Source organism: Melopsittacus undulatus, chromosome 6, assembly GCF_012275295.1.
Source record: "Melopsittacus undulatus isolate bMelUnd1 chromosome 6, bMelUnd1.mat.Z, whole genome shotgun sequence".
NCBI lineage: Eukaryota > Metazoa > Chordata > Aves > Psittaciformes > Psittaculidae > Melopsittacus > Melopsittacus undulatus.
In genome coordinates, this window is record NC_047532.1 from 29,753,574 (window position 1) to 29,779,943 (window position 26,370).

Genomic DNA, 26,370 nt, shown 5'->3' on the forward strand with positions numbered 1-26,370 from the left:
ATTGCTAAGGCATAACACAAAACCCCTACTGCCATTTACTACTACAAATAACAATGATACAGCAAACAGTAAGTGAAAAGAATACAACACCCCACCAGCCACCGACCCATAACTCACTCCACCCTGCCTGGCCGAGCACCATGTGCTCCCTCCTCCATTTTCCTCCAGACCTCTACCCCTCCAGCCCTCTCTTTCCCAGTATGCATCCTGGGCATCACGTGCTATGGTATGGAATACCTCATTGCCTAGCCTGGGTCAGGTGTCCTGTCTCTCCTTCCTCCCGGACTCCCCTCCTCCACCTGGCTGGAAAAAACCTTGAACAAAAACACCCTCAAAAACATGCTCAAACCATGACAACCCTGTAGAGGCCTGCTGATTTCTCCCTTGCATTACTGCTGGGTACTGAGACACAAACTGTCGTTGGCACCACCAGGCAGGAATCTTAAAAGGAAGCCCAGCACCTTCATTCCCCATGTTGTGCTGGGGTCTCTTGGAGGGTTTTGGCCCTGCGCTTTGGCATGTCCTTTGTGAGGAGGCAGAGGACCTCTCAGGGCCTACTGAAGCTTCCTTGTCCAATATGGATTTTGTTTGTTCATAGCAAGCCTTCTTGGCCGAGGCTGTTGGCGGTTTTCTGCTCCCCACAGCTAAACCCATCCTTCTGCTCACTTGTCTCTTGTGAATGTCTAAATTTCTCCAGAGGTCAAGTGCAGTCCTAGCCCCAGAGAGCAGTCACAGAGTTATCCAGGGATGGAAAAGCAGCCAGGTCTTCTTCCCCTGCTTGCCAAGGGGTAGGGCAGTTAAGAGGCCATGGTGTTCAGGCCCTCAGAAATGATGGCCATCCTGACTAGGACACAACTGTGGGGGTTGCTGATGCACCACCACAGGCGTCAATCTCTGCAACAACTGGCAACAGCCTCAGGCCCTTAGGAAAGACGTCCATCCTGATCCGGATCCAGCTGTGGGGGTTGCAGAGACCAATGCTGCTGCTCCATTCAGGAACCATGCTCTCTGCAACAACTGCTTGCTTTTGGCCCTCAGAAATTATGCTTATCCTGAGCTAGTGAGGGCATGCTGGCTGGCTGTGGGGTACCTGGGGTGGCTGAAGGAGCAACAAAGTGGTGAGACAGGGGTGTGTTGCTGTCTTCAGGCATACTGTAGGCTCAGGTCTCCACAGCCACTGGTCTGTGGACAGACAGGGGCTTGTCTGAGGGAGCTGCTGCTCCTCCACAGAGGTGGTGAACTGCTGCAGCATGCCTTGAGGGTGGACTCTGAGATGAGAGCTGAGGGCCACTGGTAAGGCCAAATTTGGGGGTGCACAGGAGGTCTGTGGGAGCCAGATCTGATGCTAATACGCTCTGCCCAATACTGTGGTGATCTTGCAGCTCCCCTCAGCAGTTGTCACTTCCACACATGAGGATATGGGTCTGTTGTGCCAAGCAGAGGTATCTGTGCAAGAGACGGTAGAGATTAATGGACGTATTATGGGTCCTGTGTCTGGGGAGCTGCGACACCATTATAAACTGCAGCAGTCAGGCATGCTTTCAGGAGAGACTACTGCAGCCTTTCCTCAAGCTAACTGGAGTAACGGGTGTCCCAGGCTGAATGCAGTTCCTTTTCTCAAAATCTGCATTTTCTTTCATGGCTACAGAAGAGAGGCGCATCAGATGGGTCTCTCTTCTCCTGACTGTGCTGCAGTTCTGCTCTGGGGAAGAACTTGCCTGTGGACTCTGTGAGCACAGCTAGGACCAGCACCCCACTGCAACCGAGCCTCACAGACTTATTGCAACCTTGTGAGCTACTGCTGCCTCTCTTTGAGAAAAGAGATGGATGCTGTTATACCTGGGACAGGTATTATAAGTTGTTCATCTATGAGGAGGAATAATGAAATGATCCTCAGATCTGGCCACTGCAGGGGTTTAAAGCCAAGGCCAGCATTTACAGGGGTTCTTAGTAGGCTGGCTTTCTCCCGTGGCTGCCATCCAGCTACGACATTAGAGATTCATGTGCATCTACAGCCACAGTCACTTCAGCTCCAGAGAGGGAACTGGATGCGCCAAAAGCCTTGCTTTGCAACAGGCATTTCACTACATCGCTTTCATGACCGACCCAACTTAAATTTCAAACTGTAAAGTCCTGCTGCTTTCTCCCTAGCATTACTGCTGGGTACTGAGACAGAAAGGGCCATCTGCCACACCAGGCAGGAATCACACAAGAAAGCCCAGCACTTTCCTTCCTCAGAGATGGGCAGTATGTGAGTCAAGAAGAAAATGTCTCACTTTTCATATGATGCATGCCTGCATTTTGTTCATATAGAATATGCTAGAATATGAAGAGGGTAGTGTGCTCATAGCAGGAGTTTTTCTGTGTCCCAGCCAGTACCACTACACTCAGGTAAGAACAAGGAGTGCGATTAGTGTCACTATTTCTAGAGGGAAGTGACCAACAGGATCCTCGGCATGCAGCGGCCACTGCCACCTCACTGGGACAAAGGCACTCACCAGGCATCTCAGTGGCACATGGGCACCCCTGGGAAGCTCAGCAGGACATGGGCACCCTGCTGGATGCGGGGCTCTCCTCGTGGCTTACGATGGCCTTTGTGGCATCTCAGCCTCCACGGAGGCCTGTTCTCTCCCACGCCAGCTCTCCCACCAGTCCCGCAGCGCACGTTCCGCAAGCTTGCGTGCAGCAGCGTGGCTCGCACCACTGCCCTTCATGATGCTGCTTTCCTGGACCCCCTCGGTGGAGCAGCAACACGAGCTACAGGAGTAATAAAATTTATTGATCTGAAAAGTGCTAGAAGCCCGAGAAAGTAGGCTGCTCCTAGCAAGAGTTTTGCTGAGTTTCCCAGATGTCTCTGCTGCATGGGCATTGTCTGGCTGTCCCCTGCGGAGGGGTAGCTGGGGCCGTCCTGCAGGAACACGATCATTAGGGCGATGATGCCTTCTGCCAGCACAAGAGGTTGTGGTCATCAGAACAGCCCTTACACCAGGAGGCTTTGGAGGGCTGAAGCACGTCTTGGCACACCAGCTGGCTGCAACCCTGAAGTAAATTCACTGGTACCTGGATGAAAATAAAATCATAGCATCATAAATCATAGAATGGTTTGGGTTAGAAGGGACCTTAAAGATCATCTAGATGCAACCCCCTTGCTGCAGGCAGGGCCACCCTTTCTCTAGGGGAGGTTGCTCAAAGCCCCGTCGAACCTGGCCTTAAACACTTCCAGGAATGGGGCATCCACATATTCTCTGGGCAACTGGATGCTCCAGATGGAGTTGCCACCCACCCTCTTCCTAACACCTGCCCCTCTTCCTGCTGTGATGCCCTCACACCAGCCTTGGAGCTCCTAAGACCCAAGGAACCGAATGGGTCATGGGCAGGCACTGGCCACTGCTCCCTTATGGGACATGGGAAGGAAGCACCAGACACCTCATGGGACATGGGCATGTACCAGGTACCTCAGTGGGACATGGGCAGAAACCTGGAATGTCACGGGGCAAGGGTAACCTGCCAGGACATGGGCCCCTCTTCCTGGGACTGGACACCCATGGGGCACCTCGCAGCCACGGATGCCTGCTCTCCCCTGCCTCACATCCCACCCCACATGGACAGCAGCATTGACTTGCACCATTCACTTGTACTACTGCCTTACATGTTGCCAGTCTGCCCGGGACACATGCTGGCTGGAGTTGCATGGGGAGCTAGAGAAGGCGCTCCACTTCTTACCATTTCCTCGTGCCTTCTTCAAGTGGTTGTACTCAGTCGCTTTCTTGTATTGGTGGCAGACATGCTGCAGGTGCGTGAGCATCCGTGCAGTGGCCGTCTTCATCCGGCAGAGGAGCCTGTAGTTTCTCTGGCTTCTCTTTTTCCAGCAGGCTGTCCCCATGGGAGGTGAGGCCCTCTGTCTCCTTCCCTGCAAACATGAAGGCTGGGGCACACAGAAGCAGATGAGGTGTGGTGGAGCTAAAAGTGACCTGCTGGGCTTGGCTTCTTCTGGAGAAAGTCCAGCCTTGCAGGACTGCCCAGGGGAGTATGCTGAGCTGAGGAAACCTCTGTGGGACCTGTGTTGTGCTGGGTCTTTTGGAGGGATTTTGCCCTGCGCTTTGGCATGTCCTTTGTGAAGAGGCACAGGAGCTCTTGGGGCCTACTGAAGCTTTCTTGCCCAATATGGATCTTGTGTGTTCATTGCAAGCCTTCCTGGCCAAGGCTGTGGCATTCTTTAGCTCCCCACAACCTGTCCCCTTTGGTGTGACTGATCTTGACTGCTTACCTGTCCCTTGTGTCTCCTCATATTTCTCCAGAGGCCAAGTACAATCACAGCTATAGGGAGGATGCACGCGATTATCAAGAGGCAAGCAATCAGACGCCATGTCTTCTCCTCCTGGCTCACAGGGAATGGCAGGTGAGGGGCTGTGATATTCAGGCCCTCAGGAACGACGCGTGATCTAACCCTGACCCTGCTGTGCGGGCTGCGAAGACCAATGCTGCTGCTGCTCCATTCAGCAGCCATGCCCTCTGCAACAATGGGCTGTTGGTGGTGTCTCTCAGGAACGACAGCCTTCCTGAACTGGAACCAGCTGAAGGGGTTGAGAAGACCAATGCTGCTGCTCCATTCAGCACGCGTGCTCTCTGCAGCAATGGATTGTTGCTGCTGTCTCTCAGGAATGACGGCCATCCTGAACCGGACCCTGCCGTGGGGGCTGCGAAGACCAATGTTTCTCCATTCAGCACGCGTGCTCTCTGCAACAATGGGCTGTTGGTGGTGTCTCTCAGGAACGACGGCCTTCCTGAACTGGAACCAGCTGAAGGGGTTGAGAAGATCAATGCTGCTGCTCCATTCAGCACGTGTGCTCTCTGCAGCAATGGATTGTTGCTGGTGGCTCTCAGGAACAATGGCCTTCCTGAACTGGAGCCAGCGGAAGGGGTTGAGAAGACCAATGCTGCTGCTCCATTCAGCAGGGCTGGTGTCAGGGACAAGAGGCTGCTGCTTCAGGTTCTCAGCAAAGTCTTCCCTCCTGGCTATGATGTTCTGGTCATGGTAGAAAAGGACAAGGCCGACAGGGAACAGAAGCACCACGCAGAGTGCTGTGGTCAGGGAGAGAATCATATGGAGCTTCAACTTGGTTTCTCCCAAGGGAAAAAGTCTCAGTGCACGAGCTGCCTTCTGTCTGTAGGCAGTGAGCAGCAAGACTGAGTGGGTGCCCTGCGTGTCTGCACTTGTAAGGGCTGCTGATGTGACGAGGCTCTGTGATGTCACAAGACGCTCTCCTGGGCACCCAGCAGGTGATGGCTGAGGCAGAGCTGGGGAGGACCCGTGCAGGTGGAGTTTGAAGCCTGCTGCTCTCACTGCTGTGCCTGCCGACACACACTGAGCCCAGCAGCGGAGCAGGGCTCTATCCCACGTGTCCCAGGGCTGTGCTCGCTACTTCCCCATGAGAAGGAGCTGTGCTCACACTCCATGCAGGCTGCGTTCAGCAGCGGGGCATTCATGACACGGTTCAGCTCAAAATCAGCTTGGGGACCACCGGCAGGCACATGAGGGAACTGTCTGTCCCCAGCAGGGCAGCCAGCGAGGGTGCACTGGCTGGCTGAGGGGGCCTGGGGCAGCTGAGGGACAAAGGCACTCACCAGGCATCTCAGTGGGACATGGGCACCCCTGGGAAGCTCAGCAGGACATGGGCACCCTGCTGGATGCGGGGCTCTCCTCGTGGCTTACGAGGGCCTTTGTGGCATCTCAGCCTCCACGGAGGCCTGTTCTCTCCCACGCCAGCTCTCCCACCAGTCCCGCAGCGCACGTTCCGCAAGCTTGCGTGCAGCAGCGTGGCTCGCACCACTGCCCTTCATGATGCTGCTTTCCTGGACCCCCTCGGTGGAGCAGCAACACGAGCTACAGGAGTAATAAAATTTATTGATCTGAAAAGTGCTAGAAGCCCGAGAAAGTAGGCTGCTCCTAGCAAGAGTTTTGCTGAGTTTCCCAGATGTCTCTGCTGCATGGGCATTGTCTGGCTGTCCCCTGCGGAGGGGTGGCTGGGGCCGTCCTCTATCTGTTCTCTGGGACTTCCAGCACACCTGCCTGTGAAGTTTCACCTTCGGTCGAGCTTGAAGTATTCAACACGGTGCCAAAAGGGTATAGAGCAGGGGTGGGAGAGGTCTTGTTGGGAGGCAGCGTGGACCACACTGGGGAATCTTAAAAGCAGAAAACTTGTCAAGTTTTCAAATTTTGTTACTCTTGTTATCTTTGTTCCTTTTCTTTCTATGGTTACTATTTAAACAAGAATGTCTTAAATGTTAAGTTATGAATCTTATCTACTACAATTCTGCCTAGCAGCTGTGACTCCTACAATTGTGCTTCACCATTAGAGCAAGTTTAACACCTACGGCTCTGCTTCACCAAGCACAATGACTGCTTAAGCAAGCAGGCACAATGTTCACCCTTTATTCCCAGGTATCATAGCCACCGGGACCTCCCTCGGCACAGTCCTTGCCGCATGACGCCGGCAGGTGCACCAGTCTGCCACGGACACACCGGCCAGCACAGACTCTGCGGACATAGCACCTGCTCTGGGGCAACTGGCAGCCAGCGGCGGGATGCACCAAACCCCGCCTGTACGGGGTCGAGGCCGGGGCTGCCGCGGGTGGGGACGGAAGGGGCGGGCGCGGCCCGTCGTGCGGCAGCAGCGGTTGGCCGGGCCGTCGCGCGGGGCCGGGTCATTTCCTGCCGGTGGGGAGGGGCTCGCTTGGTGCGCTGTGATCAGCGCCGCTGTTGCGGGACCGTGGTACGGCGGCGGATCCCGTGCCCAGCGTGAGTGAAGGCGGCTTGGGCCGCCCGGCGGTGTTGGGCTGGGGGCTGCTTCTCTCTGGAGCCCGCTGCTGATTAGGACCCTTTTGCCGTCCCGGTGAGGGGCAGGGCGCGCTGCCTTCTCCCGGTGTTGTTGGTTTGGCGGGGCAAGGCTGGCAGCTGTGCGTGTCGCGCTGTTTCGGCAGGCCGTTGTTGTAGCGCGGCCTGGGCCATTCGCTCCCGGGCCGGTGGGGAAACGGCGACCTGGAGGGGCGCGCCCGCCTTCTCTGCTCGGGTCGGCTTCTCCTGCTGGCCGGCGTCCGCGCCCCTGCCCGCCGCTTGCTGACATTTGCTGGCTTGCCCTGTCGCCGCGGGCTGTTGGCGTGAGGTCTGCGGGGAAGGGGCAGGGGGAAGCCGTGTTCGTGAGGGAGGAGCGGTCGCACGTCCCGGGAAACCTACTTGCACTTGCGGGTGATCGAAAGCCAGGGCTACTCATTGCTGAGGAGGTTGGGAGGTTGTCATTTCGTCCGGTTGTTGCCCCGCGGAGAGCACCAAATCGAGAATCTGGAGTTAAAATGTGTTTGGGTTTCTTTTTTGTGGGTTTTTTGTTTGTTTTTTTTGTTTGTTTGTTTTGGTTTTTGCCCCTCTCATGACTTTTAATGTGTATTTTAAGCGGTTTAAATCTGATGCAATCAGGCGTCTGAGAATAGCTTCGTCTGTATCTCCTGGCGTGTGCAGATGCTCTGAACAGCTTTTGAATGTGTTACAGCACGGGGGGAGTTGTGGAGATACTACTTTGCAGTGGGGCAGCTGGTGTTCCCTGTGGGTGCATGCAGTGACGCTCGCTTTTTCGGGAAGCCCCTCGATGCTGGTGACAGGAGGGGTGGCAGAGTCTGTCTAGTCGGAGTGAGGTCGAGTAGGCATAGTTTGGCTTTAAATGGGTATGCAGTGCCCTAAGCAGGAGGAATCGGCTGGCGTTACAGGAAACGATGAACCTGAGTAATTTGCATCTGTGGAAGACAGCAATTCTGGGCTTATTCTTCATTAACTGGCAAGCTGCTGTGTTTGTGTTTCTGTGATAATGTACTTAGAGAGTGCTGCATATAAAATAATGTGCTTTGTCACGTAGCCAAATACTTATTTTTTTAGTTAAATTGTGCACAAAAAATTTTGTTACTGTTGGATGCAGGATTCCAATGAGACAATTTCAGTCTTCCAGAAATTATTTTCCTCTCCCAGAATTTTAAGTTTTTCTATTTGAATTGTTACTTCTGCTTATTGTCAGAGTTACTCAGTCTTGTTCTGTCATTGCTTTTCCTATAGTTTCACTAGGTTCTGATTCCTCACTTCATTTATGGATGAGAAGAAGTCAGTATGGAAGCAGAACACCCTTCTGTTTTTCATGGAATCATAGAATAGTTAGGATTGGAAAGGACCTCAAGATCATCTAGTTCCAACCCCCCTGCCATGGGCAGGGACATCTCACATTAAATCATATCACCCAGGGCTTCATCCAACCTGCCCTTGAACACTGCCAGGGATGGAGCATTCACAACCTCTCTGGGCAACCCATTCCAGTACCTCACCACCCTCACAGTAAAGAATTTCTTCCTTATATCCAGTCTAAACCTCTGCTGTTTAAGTTTCTACCCATTACCCCTTGTCCTATCACTACAGTCCCTAATGAATAGCCCATCCCCAGCATTCCTGAGGGCCCCCTTCAGATACTGGAAGGCTGCTATGAGGTCTCCACGCAGCCTTCTCTTCTCCAGGCTAAACAGCCCCAACTTTCCCAGCCTGTCTTCATACGGGAGGTGCTCCAGTCCCCTGATCATCCTCATGGCCCTCCTCTGGACTTGTTCTAACAGTACCATGTCCTTTCTATGTTGAGGACACCAGAACTGCACACAATACTCCAGGTGAGGTCTCACGAGAGCAGAGTAGAAGGGCAGGATCACCTCCTTCAACCTGCTGGTCACACTCCTCTTGATGCAGCCCAGGATATGGTTGGCTTTCTGGGCTGTGAGTGCACACTGCTGGCTCATGTTCATTTTCTCATTGACTAACACCCCCAAGTCCTCCTCTGCAGGACTACCATGAATTTCCTTTTTGCCCCACCTTTTTTTTAATATATGACTTAAGTTAGCCTTATTGCTTTAAATAATGATTGAATTAAATGTACTCCTAATTGAGTCGACATTAAAAAGAAAATTTAGATGGTTGATACCTTTGTAAAAAGGCTTAATCTCCATTAGAATTGAAGTTAGTGGTTGAATGTGGAAGACCTGTGCAATTTGCAACTGTTATTCCCCTCAGAAAGTGGATATTTGGAGTGGATGTGTAGTGAGCATTAGGCAGCATCGTTAATCTTTGCAGATGTAGTACCATTATTAGCATCCCTTTTACCTCTGGGGAACATAGCTATCTTCAGTTTCCACACACAAGTTCTATCTTGGGTCAAATACTGTTTCCTTAGTGTAGCTGTTGAGCAGCACAGTGCTGTTTATTAGGTGCCAGCCTGTCTTAAATCTGGTAAATGTATGAAGGAGAGATACATCCAGGCTCTGGGGAAGGAGTGAGAGTAAACACCCTGTTACATGAAGTATTTTTTCCTTTGGTAGAACAATTTTAAGGATTCAGTGAGGCAGACAGTTTGTTGACTTTATGATGTGTGTGTTCCATTTGTGTGAAGAATCATTATGCAGCTGTGATGAAATTTAATGTTGATGATGATATTTTCTCTTGTTTCATTCTCTGCAATCCAAGACATCATTAATCTAGGCTGTGTATTGTAGCTGGTTAAGAGCTTGAAGCCTTATTAGGCTGTGGATGTGGTCAGTTCTGTTGTCCTAGAGCCAGGATGAAGAGAGGAAAGAAGGTTCTCTTCCTTCAGAATATGACCCTTTTTTGTTCTTTTTTTTCTTCTGGATCAGGTCTTGAAGAATAGGTTGAAGGTTTCTCTGCACGGTGCATGGACGGAAAGCCAATGCGCAGGTAAGACTGAAGAACAATTGTCCTTCTCTTATGCAGGTATGATAAGTCACACAAGTTAATTTCTTAAGTGACTAGACAATTTCTTTTTTATTTTTATTTTGTTGTTAAGCCCTGGCTAAGAGAATTATAATATAAAGTGTTCACTCTTATTCCTTACTTAAATGTATTTAGCTTTCTCTATGTACAACACCAGAAGTCTCTAAATAAATGTGCAGTTAGATGAGTACAGCAGACAAGTTATCATGATTCTCCATCCTCCGTTTACTGTCCTATTTAAAATTCAGTATTTAACTACTAATTTAAGTGTGTGAAATAATCTGCCTGGGAATAAATTTAAACTTTAAGGGGCATTGTTTTTCCCCTTAACTAAAGAAGTTTAGTTGCTTTGCTGGGGTAAGGTCTTGGGTGAAAAGGAGATTTTGTTTTCAAATTATGAATGCCAGCTGCCTCAGTTCAAATGAGTTCAAGAGGAAGCTGAAGGTTAATTCAGGGAAATTTTTGCAGTGATTATGTTAAAAACGTATCTGTTATATAGAGAAACAATTACCACAGTAAGTCAGCTTGATGACAGGTTGGCAAACAGGGTTGTCTGCTAGTTGTAGTTGCATTTCACTATACAATGGCAATCCTATGGAGAAACTTAACAGCAGATATATTTCTATATTTGTGTGTGGTACAAGCTGTGTGGAAGCAAAGTTTCCTGAAGTTCTATACTTCTAAATAAACACAACTCACACAAATTGCTCAGTCTGTCAGCGCTCTTCAGCATGTTGAAAGCAGGGAAACTTATTAACAATAATTCTGTAAACAGTCATGTAAAAATAGAAAAGGAATTTTAATCATAGATGAATACGTAAAGCATTTCTATCTGCAGCATTTGCGGAAACTGTTAGCCCAGGTTCTATGTAAGAAGGCAATAAATAAATAGTCATTTAAACCCTTAAAGAGTGACACTGTATTGTTTAATTAAATGAACCTGTCAAGCACAACAAAAAAAGGCTGTGCTACTGCAGTTAAGCGAATGAGTAACCTTGGGACATCACTGCTGTGAGGTTGTGTATTATTCAGTATTTTTGCCAATATGAAAAATGTGGTTTAGAAAATGAGGAGCTGTATGTGACTTTTACAGTGAGTTCCTTCTTTAAGACAGATTAAGTAGCAGGTGAGCTTTCTTCCATCTTAGTCTTCTACAATGTAGACTGTTTAAACATTTACCAATGTAAAACCACAACTTCTCAGTTTCTTGTGTTGTACTCCATTTATCAAAATCTTTTTTCAAGATTACGTAAAATGGGTGACTGGCTCTTCAGGCTTTGGGGGATTTTAAAAATTATATTTGGATAATGGGCACAGACTAGACCTTTGAGTACTTTTTGTTTTCTCTGCCTCTCTGGCAAAACAGTAAAATATGGATAACAAGTTTGACATATTTAGGTGCTTTTACTTTTGACCTAACTAGCTGATTACTGTGTGTTGACATATTCTACTGCTGCAGTCTGGGCTTGTCAAACAGGGCTCTATCATAAGCTGTGGACTTCAGTTCTTGAATATGCTTGCATGTTTTAAGGACATCTGTGTTGATGGTTAAGATTTGTTTGTTATTCTCCTGTGTGTCTTAGTAGAAAATAAAAAATTCCTGATTGAATTTTAAGCTCCCAAATCTTCCTATGAAGTCCAGCTAAGCAAATGATGGAGCACTTCCTTTTATCTTTTTATTCAGAGCTTTGCAGGCATTTAATATCATATGCAAGCGTCCTGTTAGATACTGCAAGAAGAGGGAAGTGAGGCTTGGTCTGTACTCTATTAGTAAGCATGGTGACTTGGTATCAAATACGTACAGTATTCAGAGGATGGGAAGTACAATTTGAACAGAAAAGGAGTTGCAGATAACTTCTGTCAAGGGTACAGTAGAGAAAACACATCCATGTTGAAACAGGATTTATCTTGATGTCCTGGTTTCAGCTGGGACACAGTTAATTTTCTTCCTAATATCTGGTGCAGTGTTGTGTTTCGGCTTTAGTGTGAGAATGTTGCTGATAACACACTGATGTTCTAGCTGTTGCGAAGTACTTACCCTGATCAAGGACTTTTCAGTTTTCCTTGCCCTGCCAGTGCTGAGGAGCACAAGAAGGCAGGAGGGAGCAGAGATGGAACACCTGACACAAACTAGCCAAAGGGATATTTCCTACCACAGTATATCAGGCTCAGGATATAATATGGGGGAGTTGGCTAGAAGGGTCTGATTGCTGCTTGGGGATAGGATGGATATCAATCAGCAAGTGGTGAGCAATTGTATTGTGAATTGCTTGTGTTTGCTGGTTTGGGGGGTGGGGTCTCCCTTTTATTTTTATATCTCTCTCCTTGTTATTTCCCTTATTATGAGATTGTACTTTATTTTAGTTATTAAACTGTTCTTATCTTAACCTGCAGGTTTTGCGTTCTTTTGATTCTCTTCCCCATCCCACCTAGGGAGGGAAAAGTGGAGGGTGTGAGCAAGTAGTACCTGGTGCTGCATTTCCGGATGGTCTGAACAATGACACTTGCATTAAGGATGCAGTGACAGTTGGGACAGGCTATATTTTCTCACTGTCAGGAAGCTGCAAGAGAGCATTGTTGTGCTGAAGGAAAAAGCAGGGCACAGGGGACCTGTCAGTGAAGAGCGTAGTCCCACAGTACCTGAGTAAGGAAGGTAGGGCAAATCTGATGATCAGGGTCAGTCAGGAGTCTGGTGCTCATCAGGCAAGTCTGCAGTGATGAAGAAGGGCTTGAGGTCAAGCCAGGAAGCCAACTCAGCAGGTCAGTATCAGTGGAGTACAAGGTCAGGTGCAGATGTGCTCAGGCCATGCACGAGGGCTTGAGCAGCTCCCAGGCAAAGTGGGGAGGTCCTCCTACCTCTTTCCTCTTGTCTGCAGCCTGATTCCAGGTTACAGCAGTGCTGTACTGGAGGGGCCTTGAGCACAGGCAGCCAGACCATGCTGAGGGAGAGTCTTCAGCCCCAAGCAGTGAGTCTGGGGCCCTTGTGTGCACTTGAAGTTAACCAGTAGTTTGTTGGACATAGCTCTTGCCCAAGATAAAATACAAAAGTCTTAGGAAGGTTTGGAAAGACTCCAGTAATGACGTCATCTTTCAGACTATGGACATCCTTATTCTTGGTGAAACTGAGTTTTCTAGATTTGATGAGTGGAAATCAAACTAAACAATGGAATAGGGACATATGATAGAAGCATGGAATGGTTTGATTTGGGTTGGAAGGGACCTTAAATCTCATGTGGTTCCAATACCCCCTGCCTTGGGCAGGGACACCTTTCAGTAGACCAGGTTTCTCAAAGCCCCATCCAATGTTGCCTTGGACACTTTTAGGTATGGGACATCCACAACTTCTCTGGTCCACCTATTCCAGTGCTTCACCACCCTCATAGTAAATATGCAGCAGATCTTTGCCGCTCTCCTATTGAGTAATGTAATATACTGTTGCAGTCAGGTTTATCCGCTTGTTTGCATGACTCAGTCTTGTTAATAATGTGTATCTAGAACTTGCTGGCTAGGTAAGAAGAGAAATTGGTGGTATTTTTAATTATAATCAGACTTCGCTAACTAATTCTTAGAGTATCAATTGTCACGGTAAAGCACTTCCATTTACGTAGTTGCCAGTGGTGTTGTCACTTTTGTCACCAAAGGTATTGCATTTGGGTAGGCCGAATCAAAGGTTTGGCAGTTTTGTAACCAGTATAGGAAATAATACATTCTTTGTGTATGTGTTAAATTCAAATCAAAGCATTGACAGAAATTGCTACTGGTTTGGTTTGAGTCTTCATTTGCTACTAAAATCTGTTGCTGCTGAAATCCAGTAGTGATGTATGATTTTGGATTTCAGTTGATGTTTTCAGCCTGAGACTTGTTCTGTTGCATAGGTCAGCCTATTTTTTTTCTGAAGAGTGTTAAAGCTTGCTTATAATCTTATGCTAAAACAAAAACCATATGTTAACCTAAACAAAAAACAATAACAAAAAAGGCAGTCCACTGACTTGGCAGTTAAGGAGGTCTAGGGCAGTATTAGGGAGAAATTTTTTTTTGTATGTTATTAGATATTTTTCTGAACTTTGGATGGATTGCTGTAAGCTTCTAGAACGGATGTCTTATAGATGTCTGTGTTAGTAAATAAAGTTTTAGCAAGTGGTGTAGCCTAGTAAAATGGAGGCAGAGCAGCATATTTATCTAGCTCACTTAGTGCTGCAGACTGCCTGTGTTCCCATTTGTACTTTGCAGCAGTGTGCTACAAAAATGATCCTTTGTCAACCCTTTCTTAATCCCATTGTATTTGCTGATTTCCCGAGCCCTGCATTTTGATGGAGGCTAATCCCAGAATATCTGCATAGCTGGGTGTGAATCTTTTATCCTTGCATGCACGTTTCCTCTCTGATCCTCAACCCTTCTTAATCACCCTGGAGCAGCTGTTCAGGAGCAGCTCTTAGCTTTGTGTGTGTGTGTGAGGCAGCTAGCCTGCCATGTGAGAATCGAGTGTTGCCTTCTGTCTTTCACACCTCTAAGATACTGACTCATTGTTTCATTCTCTATGCATATATATGCATAATGCATGCATATTGCAGTTCAATTATTATACCTGTGGAGGTGCTTGCTATCAGTGTCCTTCTAATTCATGCTTCCATGCCTGTGTAAGTGCTTAACATCAGGTATCTGGTTTGATCCAGTATGAAAATTCGCAAGCTGTTGTATTACCCAGAGATAAGTTATGGATGAATGTGCTAATTTGTTTATTACTCTTTTTCCCCATCCTTTCAGTTTTCTTTAGTCATTAACCAGGGCTTTCCTGAAGGAAGGAGGTTGGATGCAATGCAGTCACTCAGATGAATGCTGATGGGAGCAATGCAGGAATGCCTCCAGATCTTACTAACCAGACTCCCTTTCAGTCAGTTTATTTAAAGACCCATTAAGCTGTCTCATTAGGGCAGAAGAATCCTGTTCTGTCTAGTCTTGGCTAGGAAGGACTACTGCCTAAATCTGGCCAGTCATGTGGCATAAGATGGTCCACCCCATTGCTCTGTGTCAACAAAAAGTCTTGTGTGCTGGGATTGACAAGGTACACTGTATTCTTTGTGGCATCATAGCCTTAATCTAATCTTTCTGTACTTAGAATCTGTGCCAGTCTAGAAAGTTCTGAGATATACTGTAGGGTTGTTTTTAGTGGGAGTTGTCTTTGAGGAAAGCCTACACATGTAGTAGAGGGATTCTGCTTTCTAGAAGCAGATATTGTCTTGGACATAGGTCATCTCTTGTGGTATGTTAGTTACGTGGAATGGTTTTGTATTTGAAGAATGCTTCTTCTGTACTACTGTGATTTAGCTGAGCCAAAATAATTATAGTAAGTGTGTGTCTTAACAGGGCTCGTATTTTTCTATTTTTCTCCCAGGGGTTGGTTTGAAAGCCATAGCTTGAAGGCCCTAACGCACAGTAAAAATCTGTTTGGCTTGCTTGACAAGAGCTAGATTCTACAGGTGGATTTTTACCACTAACTTTCTCCCGTCTCTTGGTAGAGGCATTAAATTACTTGCCCTCTGGCCTTAGCTGCTGAGGACCATGAAAGTAAGCTAATTAGGTAAATTGATCTTTAGTCAAGGTCTTGGGGGTGGGGGTGTAGGGGTACCATTAAACTTACTTTGTCTATGTTGCTGCGAAGAGAGCTTAGCACATTTTTCATGAGGAACTTGACAGAGCTTTGAAAATGATTGTCAAACCCTATGAGGTGAATTTGGGTCTTGAGGGACAAGAGTGGGTGAAGGAGAGTGAGAGGCAGTATAACGGCAGAAGGATTTGTTAGAGGTGTCAGAAAAGGAGAACGGTGATGGATATAAAAAAGATGGAATAGGGGTAAAACCCAAGGCATTTAAGGTGTAGATGCTGAACAAGAACAAGCAACAAAACCAAGAGGGGAGATCCAGCTGGTAATGGTCTGAAACATCTGGATTGATGGCCGAGTGTATGGGGGGAATGAGAAAACAGTCTAAGATGCAAGTGAATAATTTGAACTGCTGCAAAGAGACTGGTTTCCCTGTGGTTAGAAAGCGCATTTGACATAATAATGAGAGGAAAAGATGCGAGTTACTTATTTTTAATTCTGTCCTTCAAGCATGCTGCGAAATACATTGAGCAATTGCAATGTGAAGTTAGATTTCTTTTTAACTCTTAATATGAACCAAGTGAGGTAGTGACAGCTCAGAGATAGCAGTGTACCAGAGGAGGTGGTAATAGACAGCATGTATTGGGTCTTTCAGTATATCTTCAACACCTAGTGTACTAACTGTATAATTCATAACTATCAGTATTCTGATATTTTGTGCAGTATGCTTTAATTGATCTAAGTGGTGGTTTTCCTTTGAAGTTGGAAGAGGAAATAGTTTCCTTTATTTTCTTTATTTTCATAGTAATTGATATGCTACTGGTGCTGATGCATCTTTTTTAATAATTGCACATAAGATATGTGGCAGAAATTCATATACGGTGTGCTTGGAACATGCAAAATGCCACCTCAGTTATGTGTGTACTGATCTGCTTATTTAGTCTGATCGCTGAAAATAGAGTTAGGTTTAATTCTTATTTAGCACTGATTTCAGTCATAACGTGTTGTGAAGTCTGTGATGTAGGCAGATGTCTCTGCAAAGTGAGGTTTGAGGTGTGTCATCTTGGTTCATCCCTGCAGAACTGCAGAAGGGTTTGGGGCAATACTGCATTCTCATTCGCCTGGGTTAGTAGTATATGTGGTGTGAAGTGTGATCTGTCAGTGTTGTCATGCTGCTGTGCAGAGGGGTACTGCACCTGGGCTGTGACAGAGCTGACATCTGCTCAGGGACGTGAGGAACTTTCATAAAGAACATCAACTAGTTAACACATTGCATGTGGAACTTGTAAGATAGTAAGTTGTTCCTACTCTTTGCCAGAAACTTGGTTTATATATTCTCAAGTCATTCCTCATCTCTGTCTTGACTTTATTTTCTTCCTTTTTCACTAGGCTGATAGTTGTAGATACTTTGATTGTTTTGACTTTTTCCTGATCAGTCTGATAATCCTGATTGCAGTTCTTAGTATACCATTCTTGGGATTAACCTTATTTTGAAATGTGTCAGGGAAGGTGGATTGAGTCAGAGGCCTCCCTAATTCAAAAATAACTGAAGAGGTGATGATTAAATGGGTATTCTGTGAACCCGAAACACTCATGGTAGGCTGCAGGCTATGTAAGTTACTGAAGTTTGTGTGACAGTTTGTGTTCATATATCACTGATAAGTGACCCTCTAAGAAACTGTAGGTAGAAGAACAGAAAAGTTTGGTTAAATCATGCAGCTGGAATTTTTCGCACTAGAAATCCATCTCCAGCTCTCTTAAAGAAAACTCAAGTGATAATGGGCAAGTGGGCTAATCTTTTCTGCTTTGAGTTACTCTGTGAAATGGGGTATTGCTTCTCTACCACACAAGGTTATTATGAAGCTCGGTTAATGAATATGTATGTGTAGTTGGGTATTACAGCCATGTGTCATAGAAAGGGAATAGAAATAGGTATAAATATAAGCCTGTTGCAAGTTGACATTTTTTTACTTATAGGTATGCTTTGATTAGAGACAGATTCCTCTGTCACGTGATCGTGTGCTTGTTTCTGTGTTAAGACATGGAGCTGCAGGCACTGCTGGTTTTGTGCTTGTAATCGGTGTGAGCTGTAGAGCTTTGGCTTATATTTGGTGGTAGATTAGTTGACAATGGTCCTGTCTTATGACTTCCTCCGCTGCAGGTGTAGCAGTACTCGACCAGGAGAGACCGGAATGGATGTGACTAGCCGTTGCACACTTGGAGATCCTAACAAACTGCCAGAAGGGGTGCCACAGCCTGCTCGCATGCCCTACATCTCTGACAAGCATCCTCGACAAACCTTGGAAGTCATCAATCTTCTGAGGAAGCACCGGGAGTTGTGTGATGTAGTGCTAGTAGTTGGTGCAAAGAAGATCTATGCCCACAGGGTGATTCTGTCAGCCTGCAGTCCTTACTTCCGAGCCATGTTCACTGGGGAGCTGGCAGAGTCTCGGCAGACAGAGGTAGTAATTAGAGACATCGATGAAAGGGCCATGGAACTGCTGATTGACTTTGCGTACACCTCTCAGATCACTGTAGAAGAGGGAAATGTTCAGACCTTGTTGCCAGCTGCTTGCCTTCTCCAGTTGGCTGAGATCCAGGAGGCCTGCTGTGAATTCCTTAAGAGACAGTTGGACCCTTCCAATTGCCTGGGCATCCGAGCTTTTGCTGACACCCACTCGTGCCGTGAGCTATTGAGGATCGCTGACAAGTTCACACAGCATAACTTCCAGGAGGTAAGAAGCTAGTGTGTTGGAGTTAGAGTGTAAAATGTGTGAATGTGTCCTGTGACAGCTTTGAGCAGCTCTCATCTTGTGCTTCTTTCTAAATTCTGCCTTTACATTTGCTGTGTGCCCTAATAGTGGTGAGTACCAGTCATTAGGTAGGGAAGAAAGAAGTACTTATAGGACTGTGTTGTACTGATAATTTGTATATGATCCATAGCATTTCTTAAAGTTGGGTAGCAAGTGCTGCGTGGAAGGCAAGGTTGCAGGTGTAGCTGGAGTATGGCAGTGAATCTGACAGGACTGCATAATGTTATGATATTTCATTCAGTTTTCAGAAATGTTCTGGATTCTACGTGATTGGAGGGGAGCCAGGTGTTAAAGGAAGGACAATACATCAATAGAACCAAAAAAGTTTGATGTTGGGTTTAGGCATTAGAAAGGTGGGTGTATGGGAGAGCAGACACCTGCTTCAGTGGAGTCTTAAACTCCCTTGCTGTAACAGAACTGGGGATTTGCATCTATTATTCCGCAGAAGCTGTTTAATTTTGTAGCTTACCTTTCTGAACTCAAGTCCCTCTTCCTATGTTAATTCTGCCTAGGTGATTTTTTTTTTTCTTTTGGTCTGGGGAATTGCCAGCAACTGGTTCAGGGAAGGATCAGCATAGTAATTAAGAATTTTGTGAGCAGTAGTCTGGAGGAGTGGATCTTTGCTTTGCTATTACACCCAGATGCAGAAAGGAGCCTAGTGCTTTTAAACGGTGTCTTTCCTGAGCCCTGGTTGGAAGGGTAAAAATTTGTGTGTGTTTGGGAATGAGCTGCTCTCTAGGAGTGTGCTTAGCATGGATATCTATTCCCCTGCTAAAAGAGATTAGCCTCTTGCCTCTTCTAGAAACTGCACTCTTCCATCTCTTGTAACATGTAGCCTGCTGTGGAGAAATCTCTTTCTACCTGCTTCACAGGTAGATCTTGTTCAAAGGGGCTAACTCCAGTATCAACTCTTGATGCTCACTTAGTGTCTCCAGAGAAGCTGCAGTATGTAAATGCTGTAGTTGATTGAAGCTTGCCGACTTTTCTTCCCCTGCAGGAAACAGATTGGAATTGTATTAATTTCAGTCAGTACTTAAGAAAAATATGAGCAGAAGCAAACACAATTGACTGTTTGACACATTGAAGACAAAACTTGTTATCTAACTGTAGACACATGACATCAGTTTACTCTAAGTTGCAGTTAAATACATTTTTCCTATCTGTAAAAACTAGAAAATAGAATCTGCTGTTTAAGATGAGAGCTTGTGTTCTGCAGAACTCGGTGATCTTGCAAAAGCCTTACATGTTAGCTCCATTTCATGTGCTCAGTGCTTGCTCTGCATTTTCTTACTCAGTTTTTCAGGGGGGAGGGGCAGGATGGTATAGCTATTTTTTTTCAGTGCTTGGTTGTTTTAGTGGTTAGATCTGTGCTGCTTTTGTTATTACATGAGTAGGGCATGCTTACAAGTCTCTAACTTTTTGACAGCATAATAATTTTTGTTTAAAATGTTTTAGTGTTAATACACGCTACGTTAACACAGGCTATTAAGGGCTGCTTGCTATGGAGTTCTTTTGCAGTCCTACAAAAACAGCTCTTTGTCTTTCTTATCTCTGTAAAAAAAAAAACAAAACCAAACAAATAACAAACCAAACACACAAAGCAAAAGTTTTGGACTCAAAACCACTCTTCCTCAAAGATGATGCAAATTAAAATTGATTTAACTGAATCACGGCCTCTGGAAAACAGTTGCTTAGATTAGAGCAACTTTTTTTCATTTTTTTTTTTTTTTTTTTTTGGCCTGGGCAGGTTTTGATGTCCTGTTAAGTGCCTTGGGAATTTTGCAGCTCTTCATCCTTAATGAGCATTTCTTTGCTCCCACTGTTTCTCTGCAGACAATCTTAGTGATGCTGCTTGTTGGGATTGTGTTATATTCTGCCATTATTTTCCTTTTGGAGAGTGGATTGGTGATCTCTGATGGAAGCCAGTGATCTAGCTACTTAATCATCCTCTACTGTGGAGGCTGAGGACTGATAAAAATGTGCCTTCATCTGCAGAGGCTGTGTACGTTCATCATTCCTCTGAGCTGGGCAAAAATGCAAGATGGGAATTTCCTGAATGACAATGTAAAATATTAAGCCCTAGGCATTAGGCCAATCCATGCAGTTACCTTGAATGCAGTTTGTATTGCTTTGTGTCCTCTGCTGCACTGACCTCTAGTTCTATTAATTTTTATGTGTATGTATCTGCATTACATCATTAACTTCTTGGTAAAATATTTTTCCAAGTTTTCCATTCCCATTAATTTAATTTGTTGCCTAACCCCCCTAGTTAATCTTATGGATATAATGTGAAATGGTTCTGTTAACAGCTCTGCTGTATAGGAGCAACTTTAGTATTTTTTTGTTTGGTCTCTGACACCTTTGTGAAGGGAAAAATATACTTGGGAATGAACAATGTGCACTTGGTATCAACAAACAAAAAATGCACTCTATATTGTGTACTTTGATATTTGTTCTATTTGTAAAAGCAGCAGTGCACATGAATACTGTAGAGGAAATGAAGCCCATCCTATTCCTGTTTAATAAGAAGTCAGTCTAGTAGACCACTAGTATTAATCAAGTAATTATTAGTGTCTTGATAATTAAGCCAAAATAAGCCAAAGCATTTAAAGTAATATAGTGTATAAACTAACAAGTTGCATAGTAGTAATGATTTGGTTTGCAGAATTTCTTCCAGTACTTGGAGTTTTGTAAGGTTATCAATGGAACTGAGTTTTCTGAGGGTGGATGGGAGAGTCTGGATGGCCATCCTTAACTCATAAATTTCCAGAGCCTCTGTTTTCAGACTCTGAGGCTGCATTTACAAATTGTCAGAGTAAAGTTTAGACATAAGCTAATCAATGCAGAAAGGAGGGAGACTATGGCAAAATGCTGATAAAGATCTTTAATGACCAACCCAGTTCTTACTCTAAGGCTGAGGAAGTGTGGGTTAACCTGTCCCTGAAAGCCCATAGAATCCAAGAACAGTCTGGTAACTGATCTCATTGTTGTGGTCTTTTTTAACTGTATTTTCTGTTGTCAGTAACTTGCCAATTTTTATGTATCTGTTGAGTGCTTTTAAGTCATTTCTTTAGGTAGTTAAAAGGGTTGCAGAGCTGACTCCTGTTGAGATGGTTGTGTCAAGATATTTTTCTTTAATTTGTGCTGCAAATCATAAAATAAGTCATGGAATTCTAATGTGCTCACAAATGATAAGAACAAGCCAATATTAAGTTGCTTTTTGTCACTGAACCTCTTGGAGATTATGGTGTACAGACTGGGAATGCTTGTAGGGAAGACAAGCTGGCAATTGTCAATCAAACCGTTTCTGCAGTTCTCTTAATTTTGATTCTTGCATCTTTCCCATGCTACCTGTGTGGAAGACATGGCTGTGCATGAGCTCTGTAACTTCTCAAGGCAGTCACAGACTGACTCACGTGTGCGCTGCAGTGTGTTGTGTGAGCGCAGTCCTCAGTGACAGATAAAGCATGCTGAGAAACTTGGTTGCTATCTTGCGTGATGAAGTAATTATGTGTTTGGAGATTGTCAGTGGCTTGAATTTCACAAGACATTAATCTTTAGAGCCTTAGCAGGCTCTGATTGCCTCTTTAGTGCATCTGGACTTGTGCATACTTATATATTAAGAACGAATGAAAGAGGCAGGATCAAATGAGTTAATCTCCTTTTCCTGAAATACTTCTGCCACAAATCAGCATTCAGGAAGACTTTCCATGTTCTCTGCAATGCCTCTGGTAACTTTTTTCTGAGACTTTTATTTTGTTCTCTGATTTGGATTTCTTGTGAATAGAGCTCTATTCTCATAGTGCTTTTCAGTCACATATTTATCACCTATGCAATACTTTTATTTCTGCTTTGTGTTAGACATGCCAAACAAGACAGATTTTAAAGAGGGGGTTTGTTTTTTTTTCCTGTATTTTGAAATCCAGTCAGTGTGTTCTGTGGTTTAAAGTGTCCTACAAAAAAAATTGTGTAAAGGTCCCTTTCACTTGCATTCCCATCTAAAAGTGTCTTTGTTGTGTTGCAAGGGGCTGCATTCTGCTCTGTATAGCAAACCCATAACATGTGTTGATGTCAAAACTGATGGGTATTTGGCACTTTACTGGATCTGTCCATTAGACTGTAATTCTGGTGGACTGTATCCTCTTTAGAGTTGCATTGAAGTGCTGGTGTGGTGAATGCTCTGGTGCTTTGGCTGTTGTCCTTACTTTTTTTTTCCCCCTCCCCTTCCTTTTCTGCTTAACCAGGTAATGGAAAGTGAGGAGTTCATGCTGCTTCCTGCCAATCAGCTCATAGATATTATATCCAGTGATGAGTTAAATGTTCGCAGTGAAGAGCAGGTGTTCAATGCAGTGATGGCGTGGGTGAAATACAGCATTCAGGAAAGACGACCTCAGCTGCCACAGGTAATCTTGAGCGCAGTAGCATTCGAGGCTGCTTTACCCAGAAGAAGATAATGAGGGCTGTAATGGTGGTGCCACAGCAATGTCAATTCTGAGTGTATGCGAAGCTCTAGTAAATCTTTCTGACGTCCACCTATGTTAGGTGTCTTGCACTCTCCATTCATCTAGGTTGGCAGGTGTACTGTCTGGATCCATCAATAGGGGCTTTGTTGAATTGTTTTCAGGTAGGACTTGCTAAACTAGATCACTCCAGTGGTCTGTCCAGACAAACCTGTCTGCATTGCTTTGAGTGTTACATAAAAAACATAGTGCATAAAAGAAAAAAAGTGATTGTCTTCATTTATGATGTATCTTAAAGCTCTGCTGCTTGATGCCTTGACTCTCATGATCCTATACTGGAGCTTGTCAGAATGGTTTCGTTGAAATATGATGCTTCATCTAAGCCAGGCCATTTCACAGAGAGTTAGCTGTTCTGACAAAGCTTATCAGCCAGAAAGCCTCTGAAGTCTCAGACTTTCTGATCAAAAGAGGTAAGAGTCTGCCTGCCAGTGTTTCTGCTTTGGAAATAGACATTAATAGAATAATAGAATAGTTTGGGTTGGAAAGGACCTTAAGATCATCTAGTTCCAAACCCCCTGCCATGGGCAGGGACATCTCACACTAAAGCGTGCCACGCAAGGCTTCATCCAGCCTGCCCTTGAACACTGCCAGGGATGGAGCATTCACAACCTCTCTGGGCAACCCATTCCAGTACCTCACCACCCTAACAGTAAAGAATTTCTTCCTTATATCCAATCTAAAACTCCCCTGGTTAAGTTTTACCCCGTTACCCCTTGTGCTATCACTACAGTCCCTAATAAATAGTCCCTCCACAGCATCCGTATAGGCCCCCTTCAGATACTGGAAGGCTGCTATGAGGTCTCCACGCAGCCTTCTCTTCTTCAGGCTGAACAGCCCCAATTTTCTCAGCCTGTCTTCATATGGGATGTGCTCCAGTCCCGTGATCATCCTCATGGCCCTCCTCAGGACTTGTTCTAACAGTTCCTTTATATCCTTTTTATGTTGAGGACACCAGAACTGTACACAATACTCCAGGTGAGGTCTCACGAGAGCAGAGTAGAAGGGCAGGATCACCTCCTTCGACCTGCTGGTCACACTCCTTTTGATGCAGCCCAGGATATGGTTGGCTTTCTGGGCTGCAAGCACACACTGCAGCTGGTGCATGTTCATTTTCTCATTGACCAACACCCCCAAGTCCTTTTCTGCAGGGCCGCTCTGAATCTCTTCTCTGCCCAACCTGTAGCTGTGCCTGGGATTGCTCTGACCCAGGTGTAGGACCTTGCACTTGGCATGGTTAAACTTCATGAGGCTGGCGTCAGCCCACCTCACAAGCGTATCAAGGTTCCTCTGGATGGCATTCCTTCCCTCCAGCATATCAACCAGACCACACAGCTTGGTGTCATCGGTAAACTTGCTGAGGGCACACTCAATTCCATTGTCCATGTCAGCGACAAAAATATTAAACAAGACCGGTCCCAACACCGATCCCTGAGGGACACCACTCATTACTGGTCTCCAGCCGGATATTGAACCGTTGACCACAACTCTTTGAGTGTGACCATCCAGCCAGTTCTTTATCCACCAACTGGTCCACCTATCAAATTGATGACACTCCAATTTAGAGACAAGGATGTCATGTGGGACAGTGTTGAATGCTTTGCACAAGTCCAGGTAGATGACATTAGCTGCTCCACCCCTATCCATCATTTCTATAGCCCCATCATAGAGGCTACCAAATTGGTCAGGCAGGATTTCCCTGTAGTGAAGCCATGCTGGCTGTCACCAAGCACCTTGTTTTTCATGTGCATGCCTTCCAGGAGAATCTGCTCCAAGATTTTGCCAGGCACAGAGGTGAGACTGACTGGTCTGTAATTCCCTGGGTCATCCATTTTCCCCTTCTTGAAAATGGGGGTTTTATTTCCCTCTTTCCAGTCATCGGGAACTTCACCTGACTGCCATGATTTTTTAAAGTGCGACTTTATTTAGTTGAAAGCTTTATAAAACAATTTCCAAGTATAAAATATTAACTAAACCAAGCCAGAAAAACCTGCTGTTCTCTTGATATCTCTTAATGTTCATATAAATGTTTGCCTTTTTAGGCCTCTCTGTCTATACCTGCTTTCAGCTTTAAATTCTAAACCATTGTGAAAGGCATGTTGCTTGTTATTGTTCCTTTACTACACAATACCGCTCACATTTAAGAGAGCTAAATGGTTGATAAAACTTCTAAGTTGTCCTGGGTTCAGCAGTGGCAGTCATTTTTACTCCTTATTAGCTGGTGCAGCGCTGTGTTTCTGACTTTTGGCCTGGGAACAGTGCTGATAACACCGATGTTTTTAGTTACTGCTCATGTGTTTAGTCTGACCAAGGACTTTCTGAGTCTCATGCTCTGTCAGGGTGGAGGGGAAGCCAGGAGGAAGCAGAGACAGGACACCTGAGCCAAAGTAGCCAAAGAGGTATTCCATACCACAGGACATCATGCCGAGGATGTAAACTGGGAGTTACCCAGAAGGGCTAGTTCACTGCTCAGGTCCCTTGTTATTTCCCTTATCATTATTATTGTTGGTGGTAACCATAATGGTTTGTGTTATCCCTTAGTTACTAAACTGTTCTTATCTCAACCTGTGGTAGTTACATTCTTTTGATACTCCTCCCCATCCCTATGGGAGTGGGGGTGTGGGAAGAAGTGTGGGGGGAGTGAGAAGGAGACTGTGTGGCTAATTTACGGCTGATCTTAAACCATGATGTAAGTAAACTAGTGTGTCAGGCAAATGTATTGACATCTGTAATTTTGTGAAGATTTTTAATTGTGACCTTGTTTTCAGCTGTTAATAGATTGAGTGGGTTGTTCCCTTTCAAAGACTGATATTTTGCTGGGTATATAAATGGGTGTATTGAAAAGGTGAACGTGCTGTAAGAGGAGCTCTAATGCCAGGGTTAGGCTGTATAAATGACTGTGCATGTTTGCCAGAGGAATTATTATTTCTTTATCAGAATCTGTTGGCCACTGTTTTCTGTTTGGCTTCTTGCATCTCTGTGGGTGTATGTGGTTTACCATATATGTTCTGTTTTGTGTTTTAGGTCCTGCAGCATGTCCGTCTACCACTGCTGAGTCCCAAGTTTCTTGTGGGTACAGTGGGTTCTGATCCACTTATTAAGAGTGATGAGGAGTGCCGGTAAATCGCCTTACTGATTTACACAATGGGATTTCATTGCATTGCGTCTGTTCTCTAAAATTGTGCTGTTTTGTCAGTGGTAAATGGGTAATATCTCACAATTTCCTCTCTTGCAACTGGGAGGAGAAGAGAGGCAAGAAAAAGTGGTTTCTGTTTGCATAAGTCAGTGGTGTGCCCTAGAAATGCTTTTGTTCTCTCAAGTTTCCAGTGAAATACTAAAGTTTAAGTGTGCAGTTTTACTGTTCGTAAAATACCTTTCAGTGCACTGTTTTCCACTTTCTGGTTTTTGGTTTTCTAGTTATGACCTTTCATTACAGCTTACAACTTGCATGGCATTCATGATCTCCTTAGGACTTAAAGTAGCTTTTCTGTGTGAAAAGTCTGCACTTCGATAACTTAATTGGATTCTGGGATTCATCTGTTATTTCCCACAATGGCAGTGAAGTGATGAGTTTATGTTTTGACTTGACCTATTCATGCACTTACATAACCTGTGAATACGTGAAGTGTGTGACTA

General features: G+C 45.3%; 1 protein-coding gene across 2 annotated transcripts in view; it reads left to right on the forward strand.

Annotated features, from left to right (window-relative positions):
* The first annotated feature begins 6,727 nt into the window (after window positions 1–6,727).
* KLHL20 (kelch like family member 20) overlaps window positions 6,728–26,370 on the forward strand; it is a 29,834-nt gene continuing 10,191 nt past the window's right edge. For both annotated transcript variants that reach the window (XM_005147064.3, XM_031047208.2), the window contains exons 1-5: window positions 6,728–6,799; window positions 9,709–9,769; window positions 17,566–18,139; window positions 22,462–22,620; window positions 25,759–25,853. In XM_005147064.3, the coding sequence (XP_005147121.1) occupies window positions 9,747–9,769; window positions 17,566–18,139; window positions 22,462–22,620; window positions 25,759–25,853 (851 nt within the window). In that variant the 5' untranslated portion in view covers window positions 6,728–6,799; window positions 9,709–9,746. The remainder of the gene's footprint in view (window positions 6,800–9,708; window positions 9,770–17,565; window positions 18,140–22,461; window positions 22,621–25,758; window positions 25,854–26,370) is intronic.